This window comes from Myotis davidii, unplaced genomic scaffold, assembly GCF_000327345.1.
Source record: "Myotis davidii unplaced genomic scaffold, ASM32734v1 scaffold96, whole genome shotgun sequence".
Lineage (NCBI taxonomy): Eukaryota > Metazoa > Chordata > Mammalia > Chiroptera > Vespertilionidae > Myotis > Myotis davidii.
In genome coordinates, this window is record NW_006289416.1 from 3,306,308 (window position 1) to 3,318,842 (window position 12,535).

Below are 12,535 nucleotides of genomic sequence, written 5' to 3' on the forward strand. Positions count from 1 at the left end.
GGGTTTCTGATCACTGTCAGTGGCAGGGGGCTTCTTCCTGCTTTCCCTTTCGCCTCCCTGCATTGTGCCTACATATGCAAATTAACCGCCATCTTGTTGGCAGTTAACTGCCAATCTTAGTTGGCAGTTAATTTGCATATAGCCCTGATTAGCCAATGAAAAGGGTAGCGTCATACGCCAATTACCATTTTTCTCTTTTATTAGTGTACTTGTGGTGAATGCACTTTGGTTTTGAAGGACATGTTTAGGTTTTAGGGTGATTGCATACACTCTAAAGTATCTGAAATTGTGTCTTTGTTCTTAGGTAGGAAAACATATGATGTGATTGTGATAGATCCACCATGGCAGAACAAGTCAGTTAAAAGAAGTAACAGGTAGGTATAAATAAGTCTTCTATTAGATATGTTCTCTGAAGGCTATCGTCCTTTGAACATTTTAGTTACATGTGCTAAAAACATTAGTTTTTGATATAGGTTGTCTCAAACTGCTAAAACACTTTAGTATTAAAGTTTTAATTTCTTTAAGAGGATAATTCTCTTGAACTAGAGCTATATATAGGTGTAAAGATGTTAAAAGTAACATATTTATTAATTACTGAATTTACTGACTGAACCTGTTCAGGGATGTTTCTGCAAAGGGCAACATTTTTGCCTTCTTTAATATCAAACACTAAAGTTTCAAAATATATACCATAGTATGGATTTCCTTAATAATCTGACTTTTTCCCTAAGCTGCTGGAGGTAATCTGTCATACCTGGTAGGATTGTGCTTGTGTAGTGTGTGTGTGTGTGTGTGTGTGTGTGTGTGTGTATGTGTGTGTATGTATGTGTGTAATCTGTTTATTATAGCTTTTACAAATGTATTACCTAGATATTATCTGACCAAAGATATGAGACCTCTACACTGAAAATTATAAAATATTTTTGAGAAAAGTTAAAGGAAATATTTAAAAATTTTTTCAGTTATAGTTGACATACAATATTATAGTACTTTCAAGTGTAGAACATAATGATTAGACATTGATATATCTTATGAAGTTATCACCCCGATAAGTTTAGTATCCATCTGGCATCATATTTAGTTACTATAATATTATTGAATATATCCCCTAAGCAAAGAGAATCTTAATAAAAGAAGATGTCCCATATATAACTGGAAGACTTAATATATAAATAGTGTCTATTCTCCCTAAATTGTCTAGGTTTTTTGCAATCTCAAACATCATCTTACAAGATATTTTATTTCCGGTGAGAATTGAAAAAGTGATTCCATAATTTATATGGAAATGCAAAGGGCCAAAAATAGCCAATGCAATAAAAAAAATTCAATTTATGTATAGTTGGTATGCAATCTTATATTGGTTATTCTAGTTTCATGTATACAATATAGTGATTTGACATTTTTTATCTGATAACCCCAATAATTTTAGTAATCTGTCACCATGCAAACTTACCACAATTTTATTGATGATATTCCCTTTCTCCTTTTTACTTATTCCTCCACCGCCTCCCTTCTGGTAACCATCCCTTTGGTCTCTGTTTCTATTAAGTATGTTTTTGATTTGTCTTGTTTATTTTGTTTTTTAAGATTCTACATGTAAGAAAATCCTTATGGAATTTGTCTTTCTTTGCTTGACATTTCACTTAGCATAATACACTCTAGAATAGACCCATCCATGTTGTTGGAAATGGGAATATTCCATTCTTTTTTATTGCTGTGTAATACTCCATTTAGTGTGTGTGTGTGTGTGTGTGTGTGTGCGCGCGTGTGTGTGTTTTTGTATGTATAGCACATCTTTATCCATTCATTTGTTGATGGACACCTAGGTTGCTTCCATGTATTGGCTATTATAAATAAGTAGAGGCCTGGTGCACCATGGGTAGGGTCCCTAGGCTTGACTAGTGATTAGGGCCAATCAGGTTCCCCACCTCCTCGCTTCCCTGCCACCTCCTTGCTTCCCTACCACCTCCTTTCCTTGCTCTCTCAGTGCCCTGCAACTGCTCTGCTGGTTGCCTGCCATGTTCCACGCTGCCCCCTTGTGGTCAGCACACTCCATAGTGAGTGATCGAATTCCCCATCTCCTGGTAGAACTCCTGAGGGAACAATTTGCATATTAGCCTTTTATTGTATAGGATGCTGCAGTGAACTTAGGGGTACATATATATCTGTTTGAATTATTGTTCTCATTTTCTTTGGTTAAGTACTGCAAAGAGGAATTGCTGGGTTGTATGGCATATCTATTTTTAGTTTTTAAATGGACCTATTTTTAGTTTTCTATAGGAGCTGCACCAGTTTTCAGTCCCAGCAACAGTGCACAAGGATTCCCTTTCTCTGTATCCTTGCCAACATTTGTTATTGACTTTTTGATACCCATTCTGACAAGTGTGAGGCAGTATCTCATTGTGGTTTTGATTTGCATGATAATTAGTAATGTTGAGCATCTTTTTGTATTATTCTTTGGAGAAATGTCCTTTCATGACCTTTCTCCATTTTCTGTTGTATTGCTTTTTTTTTAATTATTGAGTTGTATGGGTTTCTTATGTATTTTGGATATCAACTCAGATCAGAAATGTCATTTATGAATATATTCTTTCTTTCAAGTAGGTTGTCTTTTTGTTTTGTTGAAGATTTATTTCACTGTGCAGGAGCTTTTTAGTTTGTTGAAGTCCCACTTGTTTTTTGCTTTTGTTTCCATTGCTCGAGGGGATATATAAAAAAAGATATTACTCAGACTGACTTCCTATGTTTTCTTCTGGGACTTTTATGGTTTCAAGCCTTACATTTAAGTCTTTAACCATTTTGAGTTTATTTTTTTTAGCCAATAACTTTTTCAATTACATTTTGCATTCATCATTATTTTATATCAGTTTCAGGTGTACAACATACAGTTACCCTGCGCTAGAGTTGGATTCCAGCGTTTATTGTATTTGGCCATTTTGATGTCATTTACTCTTTCTAGAGCAGATTTAATAGTAGAAACCTCATTGTAGTCAATTGAGGAATATAGGAGAGATAGCAGAAAGACTAATTGCATATCAGCCCTTAATTTAGGTGTAGGCAGGAGAACAAATTGAGGAAAATTCTCTGTTCTATAGGAAACATTAGAGGTTAGCATGGCTGGATAGCATACCTCTCAAAGAGAAGGGGATTTTATGCAAGGATGGATGAATTATATCCTGGAAGCAGCAATAGGGGACCTAGGAAAAATCTGACCTCTCTTCTCCCAGTTGTATGTATTGAGTGTTGGAGAAAGGGCAACATATATTTGATTGAGTATTGTAGAGCAAGTAGTGCAAGGGAAACTAGACTTCATACTATTAATGGCCATGAGATGCAAGACTAGGATTTTTAATTTTTTAAATTTTTTTGTAATGAAAGCATGAGGGTTTTAGAGAGGCCAGTGGAATTGATTGGGAAGGAAGAAAAAAGGATGATAGACTGAGGGATGAAAATACGATAGAATGTTGAGACAGTAGTGTCAAGACTCACTGTGACAGGGTCCCTGTGTAATGTACAGATTATGACAACTAAACAATAATGGTAAAAAGCATGTTGTAAATATTAGTAAAATCACTGAAATGTAATACATTTAGAAGTGATAAAGAAATATAGCCTGACAAGTTTAAACAAGTAAAAACAAAAAATGAAGTTATTTCTGACTTGCCTGTAATAGTGTGTCCACTGGATGTCACTGTGGGTTCATATTTAGTAATACAAATACATACCTATGGGAGCTTTGTTTTTATGGAGTGTTATACAGGTTTTTTCCTCTGCTTATTCTTATCTTTGCAGCAAATTTTGCTAATATTTTTCCATTTATTTTTAGGTATAGTTATTTGTCACCACTGCAAATAAAACAAATACCTATCCCTAAACTGGCTGCTCCAAACTGTCTTGTTATTACTTGGGTGACTAATAGACAGAAGCACTTACGTTTTGTAAAAGAAGAACTTTATCCTTCGTGGTCTGTGGAGATAATTGCTGAATGGCACTGGTTAAAAGTAAGTTCAGAAGTTAATTTGTTTGTTCATATAGCATGACATGTAAGTCACATTAATACAGCATCTACTTTTTAATACTTAACACGTCGCTGCTCTACTCCTTCAACATAGTCTAATTAAAACTTCTACTTTGCTGCTAAATACTTTTATCTTTTAATTTTTAAGGCTTTGTTTGTTTCCTCTTGTTTTGTAACAGAGTTCTAAACTACTGGCCTTAGTAAGCCACTCAAAGAAATATCAGGATAACTTTTTAAAAAGCTCTGATGTATGTAGTTTAAAAAACAACAAACAAACATTTTGAGGAATCTGTTCATCACTAAACATAGAAAAGGCCTTACCTTTCGTCTTCTTCCTCTTTACACATCCACAATTTCAGTCACCATTTTTTAACTCTTTTCCTTTCTTTCTTTTGTTGCTGGGGATGGGAGGGAGAATAGCAAAGTAACCCAGTGTGGAAGAGATGGGAAGGTGCTAGAAATAAGAACTTTTCATACTTTAAATCTTAACTTGGGCCCTTCGGTGCCTTATGTGCTGCTGTGCATATTTTTTAAAGGAATGATTGCAACACTTATATTGGTTGAATGATCTTTAATATCTTGCTTGCTATAAGAATACCAAAATATACAGAAAAATTAAAGCATTAATTCAGAGTTTACAGGACATCCTTTTAAAGATACATTGTTCACTTAGATGAATTCCACAAAAGCCCTCCTAAATTTTAGAAAGATAAGCCAAATTTTTATCACTTAAATGTTTAATATTTAGATAGGTACATTCATGTTAGACACAGGAGAGTTCTATTTTTATATGCCTTGTTTGTTTTCTGTAGGTAATCAGTTCTGAGAGATGATATGGTAAGACCAGAGTTTAAAACAAAAATACAGTCCTATATATTAAAAGCCTAATATGCTAACTGTCCAGTCGTCTGTTCAGCCAATCAAAGCATAATATGCTAATGATATGCTAAAGTCACTCGCTATGACATGCAGTGACCACCGGGGGCAGATGCTCCGAGACCAGTAGGTTAGTTTGCTGCTGGGGTCCTGCCAATTGGGACTGAGAGAGATGGGCCGGACATGCCCTGGAGCCCCCCATTAGTCCCTTTCTGGCTGGCCAACCTCCTGCATCCCTCCCCTGGCTCCAATTGTGCACCGGTGGGGTCTGGTGGGGTCCCTTAGCCTGGCCTGTGCCTTCTCGCAATCCAGGAACCCTTGGGGGATGTTGGAGAGCTGGTTTCAGCCCCATCCCACAGGCCAGGCCAAGGGACCCCACTGGTGCACGAATTCGTGCACCAGGCCTCTAGTGTAGAATATGAAACCCTATTGTTATAACAGAAGGAGTAATCTGCATTGAGTATAAAGAATATCCAAAGAATGAGAATTTCCAGTGCTTTTACTGCACTGTATGGTAGAGGTGCTATCTCTCATGGGCCCTAGTGGTGATAAAAAGGTTTTCCTGATTTTGTTTTTAGGTACTTTGATATTGGGTAAAGGATTCTATAGATAAAAGATATGAATATTCTAATAATGAAAATGTATATCTTCACCTTTAATTAATGAATTAATAGTGTTATTATGAATTACATTTTGAAGCTTAAGTGAATCTTTGAGAGTCTGATCACTTTAGGATGAAATGATAAAATTAATTTCTGGATTTATAATGCCCAAGGATTGTACTATTGTCTATCTCATCAACCCCTGAGCTTCTGTCATTATTAATTTTAGCTCTGACATCATTAATGACACTGTTTCCTATAAATGAAGGAAATATTATAATCTACTTAGTCACATTGCCAGTAATCATTAAATATTTGAATGAATAAATGAGTTAATGATGGCATGGTTTCCAGGAATAAATGTTAATGAAAATTGGAGATTTTTGTGTACAAGATGATAAAGTGATTTTTAAAGTATTTTTTAGTTCCTTACAGCTGCTTTGTCCAATATGGTAGTTTGTGGTTAGTCCAAACTGAGATGTGGTGTTAGGTATAAAATACTGTATTTTGGAGGTATAGTATGAAAACCAATATAACATATCTCAATACATTTTTTGAATTTATTACATATTGAAATAATATTTTTGATATGTTAGATTAAATTAAATATATAATCAATTTCACCGCTTTCTTTTGACTTTTTTAAATGTTGCGTCTAGAAAATTTAAAATACGTATTTGTGGCTCACATTATATTTATTTTTATTAGACAACACTAGCCTGGAGGTTTAATAAGTTCTTTTTCTTTGGTGGGAAATGTAGGAAAAACCTCCACAAACAAACCTTTCCAGGATATTTACAGATATATGATTTTTTTTTTACTCCTTCCTATCAGATCACCAATTCAGGAGAGTTTGTGTTCCCATTAGATTCTCCACACAAAAAGCCTTATGAAGGTCTTATACTGGGGAGAGTTCAAGAAAAAACTACTTTACCATTAAGGTAGGAGTGGTGATTTTTCAAAATTATATAAATGTATTAATCTTTAGGTTTTTAAAAATTATTAACCAACTGATCATTAATTTTCTTTAATTTTTACATTTTCAAAAATCTGCAAATGTCCCATACCAGAAAAGTATGAATGGCATGGTACATGAAATTTTATAATATTTTTTGTCTTATGTAGTATGTAATTGTCATAATTGTTGAAAAGGAAATTATTAGTACTTAACACTTAAATTGTTGATTTTCATTATTGTTTCTATTAAATTAATTTTAAATTCAGATATTATTTGAAAGGTGAAAAAAATTAAGGCAACTGTAGCTCATATATAAAAAATGTCCTGTAAAATATTATTTACTTTGTTCTCTTTTAACTAGGAATATGGTCCCCATTCCAGATCACAAATTAATTGTCAGTGTACCTTGTACCCTTCACTCACATAAGCCACCTCTTGCTGGTATGTTTTTTAAATAAAATTGTTCTGATTTCTGTCAAATCAAAAAAAAGGATTGAATTTAGTATTTGAATGGTCTAGAGATTTGGAGTTAAATCAGATATGTTATTTTAATTAATCTAAAATTTTATAGCAGAATATATGAATAGTGTTTTTTGTTGTTGTTGTTTTTGTTTGTTTGTTTGTTTTGCTGCTCTTGCTTGTTCTAAAACCAGGAGCTCAGAATAGCAGTCAGAGATGGTTACAATTCCCTTGGTATTTGGTAGAAACTCTCAGGTTTTATGTTGAGGTAGGGTTGCTTTTCTGAGCCACTGGAAAGGTAATTGCTGCAGCCTGCAACTCTCACTAGACTTAATGCTTTAGTATAATGTTTATCATTCAGTTAAACTAAGCAGCAGAGAATAGTGAAAAGTTTTGGCTTTGGAGATTGACTGCCATGAGTTTGAATACTGGTTATGCAATTTGAATGAGTTACTCTAATCATTTTCCACCTCAAAGTCCTAATTTAAAGAGGGAATAATGATATTTAATCTTTCAGATATGTGAGGATTGGTTATAATATATTTGAAATTCTGTAGCATATACTAGAAGCTCAGTGAATGTTATATTTTTCAAGTGAAAGTTCAAACAATAGGATGTAACTTCTTGAGAAATTGAATTTGATATTCAAAGTTTGCTATTCAAATAATTTCTTCAGGAATATATATTTTATTAATTTGATGATCCCTGCTTTGAAAACCCCCAGCTTTTCAAACTGTTACTCAGGAAAACTACAGGCTGCCATCCTGTCATATTATTTTGTAGAAAATGGTATAGTTTATGAGTTAGGATATATAGGAAAGTGAATACACATTCCCCAAAGGATTTTTATTGATAGCACTTAGACTTTCTGTATCTTCAATTGCTTATGTAGAAGAAACAGTGTAGTGTTACTTCATTTGAGAAATATTCAGATGTCTACCTCATGATTAATTTTTTTACTTAGAAGAAGGATTCTCTGTGAATAATTGCCTTTAAACTTTGGACTGCCATAGATTCTTTAATGCATTAAATATGTGACTTAAATGAAAAGTGATGTTGTACTGCTCTTTGAGAAAAAAAAATTGTTTGACACCAGTTATATTTGATGGAGGAATTCTAATTTGTATTCTTATCACTTAAATTTTAATCAGTCAGTGAGTGCCAAAGCTCAATTTAATGTTTGCTTTAGGGCTTATTATTTTACTTTTAAAAATCCAAAAGCTAAGATCCAAAATCTTTCATTCTTAAATAATAATTAAACTATTTATCAATTACTTTTAAATAAAATTATGTTTAAAGAGATAAAGTTGTAAAACAGTAAAAACAATTAGTTTTTTGTTACTACTAATAAAAATTAGTGTTACAGCCTATATGTATGAAATGCAGTTCTGCCATATTCCCGGTAGAGAGCAGCACAAGTACACTTTGAGAACCATTTGAAACAAAAGTTAGATTGGGGGTAATGGGGTGGGGGACGAATCACATTATTCCATATATGTAATCTTTATGCTTTGGGTAAGTAGTGGTAGACAAAAAATATTTGTAAGCCTTTATTTTTGAGTGCATGTTATTATATAGCATGTGCATGTATTTTAGGTGTAGAGCTATACAAATTAAAGCTACCAGAAAGCAGCTTTCAAATTTCTGCAGTATATTTTATTCTGAGATCATAACTCTAGGATTTAGAATGATACATGTTATATATATAATGTTTAGAACTTTTACATGTAAATGTTCTTAAACTGCAAATTCATAAAATGAAAAGTTCTCTTTTGCTTCTAGAAACACCAAGATTTAAAAAAAAATTATAATTTGTTATTTCTGCCTCAAAATATAAAAAGCGGCAAAATTAGCAGCATAATCATTTCAAATAATACATTTACCTGATTTTTAAGTTTTGAAGTTTCCTCCTTAGATTGAAAGATAAGCCATCAATAACTATGATGGCTTATAACCCAACATTATAAATGTATATTCTTAAGTTTAAAGATTTAATAGGAAGATTAGGAAATAAAAGTATTTTAGTCAAACTTTATTTTTTATATTTTACCTTAGATGAATTTCCACTCCTTTTTACTGCTTTACTCAGTAACAGTCTCTATCTGAAGAGTAAAACATAGTTTTATGAGAATCTATATAGCGTTTGAGCATCTTCCCAACCCTGCTCCTTGCTCTCAGAGCAAAAGGAGAATGACTGGCTATGCATGGATTACTTCCTCATTGTTGGTTAGAAGTATATTTACTAATGCCAGATATTATTTATCTAAGTATGTACACGTTATACTCATATTTAAATATATATGCACTTACTTTAAAAATATATATACTTTTATTGATTTCAGCGAGAAAAGAAGAGGGAGAGAGGGAGAAACATCAATCATGAGAGAGAACCATTGATTGGTTGCCTCTTGTACACCCCACACTGGGGATTGAGCCTGCAACCCCGGCTTGTGCTCTGATGGGAATCAAACCATGACCTTCTGGTTCATAGCCTTGATTTATCGGTTTTTGTTTGTAGATGAGAAATGAGGATTTTAACACCCACGCATATGACTTCAGTTTTCCAACAACTTAGCCATACTGGCTGGGCTGCACTTACTTTTTAATTGAGATATAAGTGACATATACTAGTTTCAGATGTACAACATGATTCAATATATGTATATACAGATGGCCCCCAATTTCCGATGGTTCTACTTAACGATTTTTTGACTTTACCTTGGTGCCAAAATGATATACATTCAGTAGAAATCATACTTTGAATTTTGAATTTTGATTTTTTTTTCCTGGGCTAGTGATATGCAGTACCATACTTTCTCAAAATGCTGGGCAGCAGCAGTGAACCACTGCTCCCAGGTAGCCACCTAGTCCCAAGGCTAACCAAATCACTTAAAACCTACAGTGCATTTATTGTGTTACATGATTTTACCCAACTATAGACCAATGTAAGTGTTCTGAGCATGTTTAAGGTAGGCTAGGCTCAGTTGTGATGTTCAGTGGGTTAATTGTATTAAATGCATTTTTGACCTATGATGTTTTCATCTTGTGCTGTGTTATCAGGACATAACCATCGTAAGTTGAGCATCTGTATTGCGAAATGATCACCAACAATAAGTCTCGTTAATATCCATCATCACACATTTTTTGATGAAACATTTTTTTCTTGTGATGAAACCTTTAAGATCTTGCATTTACTTTTAAATTGATACTTAAAATTAATAAGAATAATTTTTTTATTAATTTGCCTTTATGTCATTTACCCTCTTTTGAACTTAAACAAATATTTAGCATCATAAGACTTACTCCTTGATTTTCTATTTTTTGTCAATTAGAAAGAAAAAAAATCATGCGGTAATGTGTTGCATTGAGAAAGGACATGGTAAATGGGTTTAAGTTGTATGTATTTTTCCACTCTAAGTACCTGGTCAACTTTTTCTATTAGACTGTGAACTCTTAGAAAACATGGATATCTGTTATCATAACACTGATTAAAGTAGATACTTAGAATAGTAAATATTTTTGACTGGCTGACTCCAGTTTAGATTCCAGATTAAAGTTCCAAAATAGAGTTGCTAACCTCTTTGTACTGAAAAACTGAACAAATAAGCAAAAACAAAGAGAACCTTGGTTCACTATTATCTTAGACCACATTAAAAGTGAACTGAGGTTGGTAATGCATTGAATTCATGGGGTACAAGTAGAAAAGTGCTACAGGGTTATTGTCCTAAGACTTTGGGGGAAATCTTTCTCTTTCAAGTTCAGTAACATTTAATTCTATACTTATGAAAGGATTAGAAGTCTTTATGTTACCATCTCCTAGATGCTAGCAAAACCCAAATTTAAATTCTGTTGAGTTATAGACAGGCACTTTTAATTCTTTGATTTTTTTTTTTTTAAACAGGGACAATACTTTCAGACAAATAAGTATCTTGCTGTGAGAGCAATTGAAGAACATTATAAAAACATAAAAATTTTCATATATTGGCCTTTAAACCTTACCTACATCAATTATTCCTAAGGAACTCTCCCTATTACTAAAGGGAATTTGATAGATTTCTTCCAAGCTCAATCTTGTATAGCAATTAAGATTTTATTTTACCTGTCTAGTGACTTTTCTTCCCTGACTTGTGATTTTCATACCCAGTTTCTGTAATTAGTGAATAGCTAACTTAGCAATGTGATTAAGGTTAAATTGACTTAAGTATTTGTCTAAGTGAGCATGGTAAAAGCTTCTATGGTATTCTTTTCTTTCTGTTAGTGTTGATCACAGCTACTTATCCAGTATATATGAGATACTTTTTTTTCCAACAAATTATCATTTTCAATAATAATAATAATAATATAACGAATAAGGAATACTTAATTGTGGGAATAATATGGTGAAAATTTTAGGTAAATAAGGATGTATAATTTGAAAGTGAAAGAATGTTCTTAGTACTACCAAGTTATAGCTAGGGGCTTATAGTTATTTGTAATTATATGTTCTGAATATTTCTGGGTCCAAATGTTCATTCATTTTACTTTCACTAAAGTATATGTTTTCAGAGACTTATATTTTATCTTAGTTTTTAAGGTGAGTTGTCTTTGTATTGTTACTGTAGACTTCTTCTTTATTCATGGATTGCATTTATTAAAAAATAAATTAAGTTTGTACTCAGAAGACATGTCAGCATTATTGGAAAACTGAAGTCATCTGTGTGGGTGTTAAAATCCTCATTTCTCATCTACAAACGAAAACCGATAAATCAGGGCTACTGGAAGTTCTCATAGTGTTTTTTTCAATCTCAAGGGTACTCATTTCAAATGACTTTCTACCTATAAATAGTAAAGCCTGTGACAAAATCCTTGAGATTAATTTGTTCTCTCTCTTTTTTTTAAGGAAATATTTTTGCTCTTCTACTCTTAACTGCTAAAAGGATATTGATTCCTTTCTTAATAATAATTTTTGTGTTTTTTTCTCTTTCGAACAGAGGTTTTAAAAGACTATATCAAGCCAGATGGGGACTGTTTGGAATTGTTTGCTCGAAATTTACAGCCCGGTTGGACTAGTTGGGGCAATGAAGTCCTCAAATTTCAACACGTGGATTATTTTATTCCTCTAGAGTCTAGAAGCTGACTCATCTTAAAGTTGTGATTTTCATCAGTTTTTCCTCATCTCTCTCCCTTTATTCTGATTTTTTTTTTATTACCAACCAGTATGCTTAGAAATGTAAACAGGACATGGTTGTTCAGCAAAATGGCCAGAGGTGTCTAGCCTTCATGTGATTTTGAGATGAATTTTACTTCAGTGGCAATAGCATTGTTTATTATTCTAGGCTCATCCTATATAATCCTATATAATAAAAGAGAAAGATGGTAATTGGCATACGACCGCTACCCTTTTCATTGCCTAATCAGTGAGATATGCAAATTAGTCGACAGCCAAGATAGCGGCTAATTTGCATATGTCAGCCCCAAGCCTCAGACTGAAGCTTTAGGCTGGGGACTGGGCGGAGCCATCCAGCGATCATTGATGGCGGCAGCAGCAGGGAACCAGGCGGAGCCAGCCAGCTATGCTTGATGGCGGCAGCGGCAGGGAGCTGGGGGTGCTCCGGCCCAAGCCTAAAGCCTCCGCCAAAGGCT

At 33.5% G+C, this 12,535-nt stretch overlaps 1 protein-coding gene across 4 annotated transcripts in view; it reads left to right on the forward strand.

Annotated features, from left to right (window-relative positions):
* METTL4 (methyltransferase like 4) overlaps positions 1–12,253 on the forward strand; it is a 21,657-nt gene extending 9,404 nt beyond the window's left edge. For 3 of the 4 annotated variants that reach the window (XM_015562703.1, XM_006761864.2, XM_006761865.2), the window contains 5 exons: positions 305–374; positions 3,827–4,001; positions 6,331–6,437; positions 6,816–6,895; positions 11,884–12,253. In XM_015562703.1, the coding sequence (XP_015418189.1) occupies positions 305–374; positions 3,827–4,001; positions 6,331–6,437; positions 6,816–6,895; positions 11,884–12,029 (578 nt within the window). In that variant the 3' untranslated portion in view covers positions 12,030–12,253. The remainder of the gene's footprint in view (positions 1–304; positions 375–3,826; positions 4,002–6,330; positions 6,438–6,815; positions 6,896–11,883) is intronic. The other variant, XM_015562704.1, reaches the window with a different exon arrangement.
* The last annotated feature ends 282 nt before the right edge of the window (positions 12,254–12,535 follow it).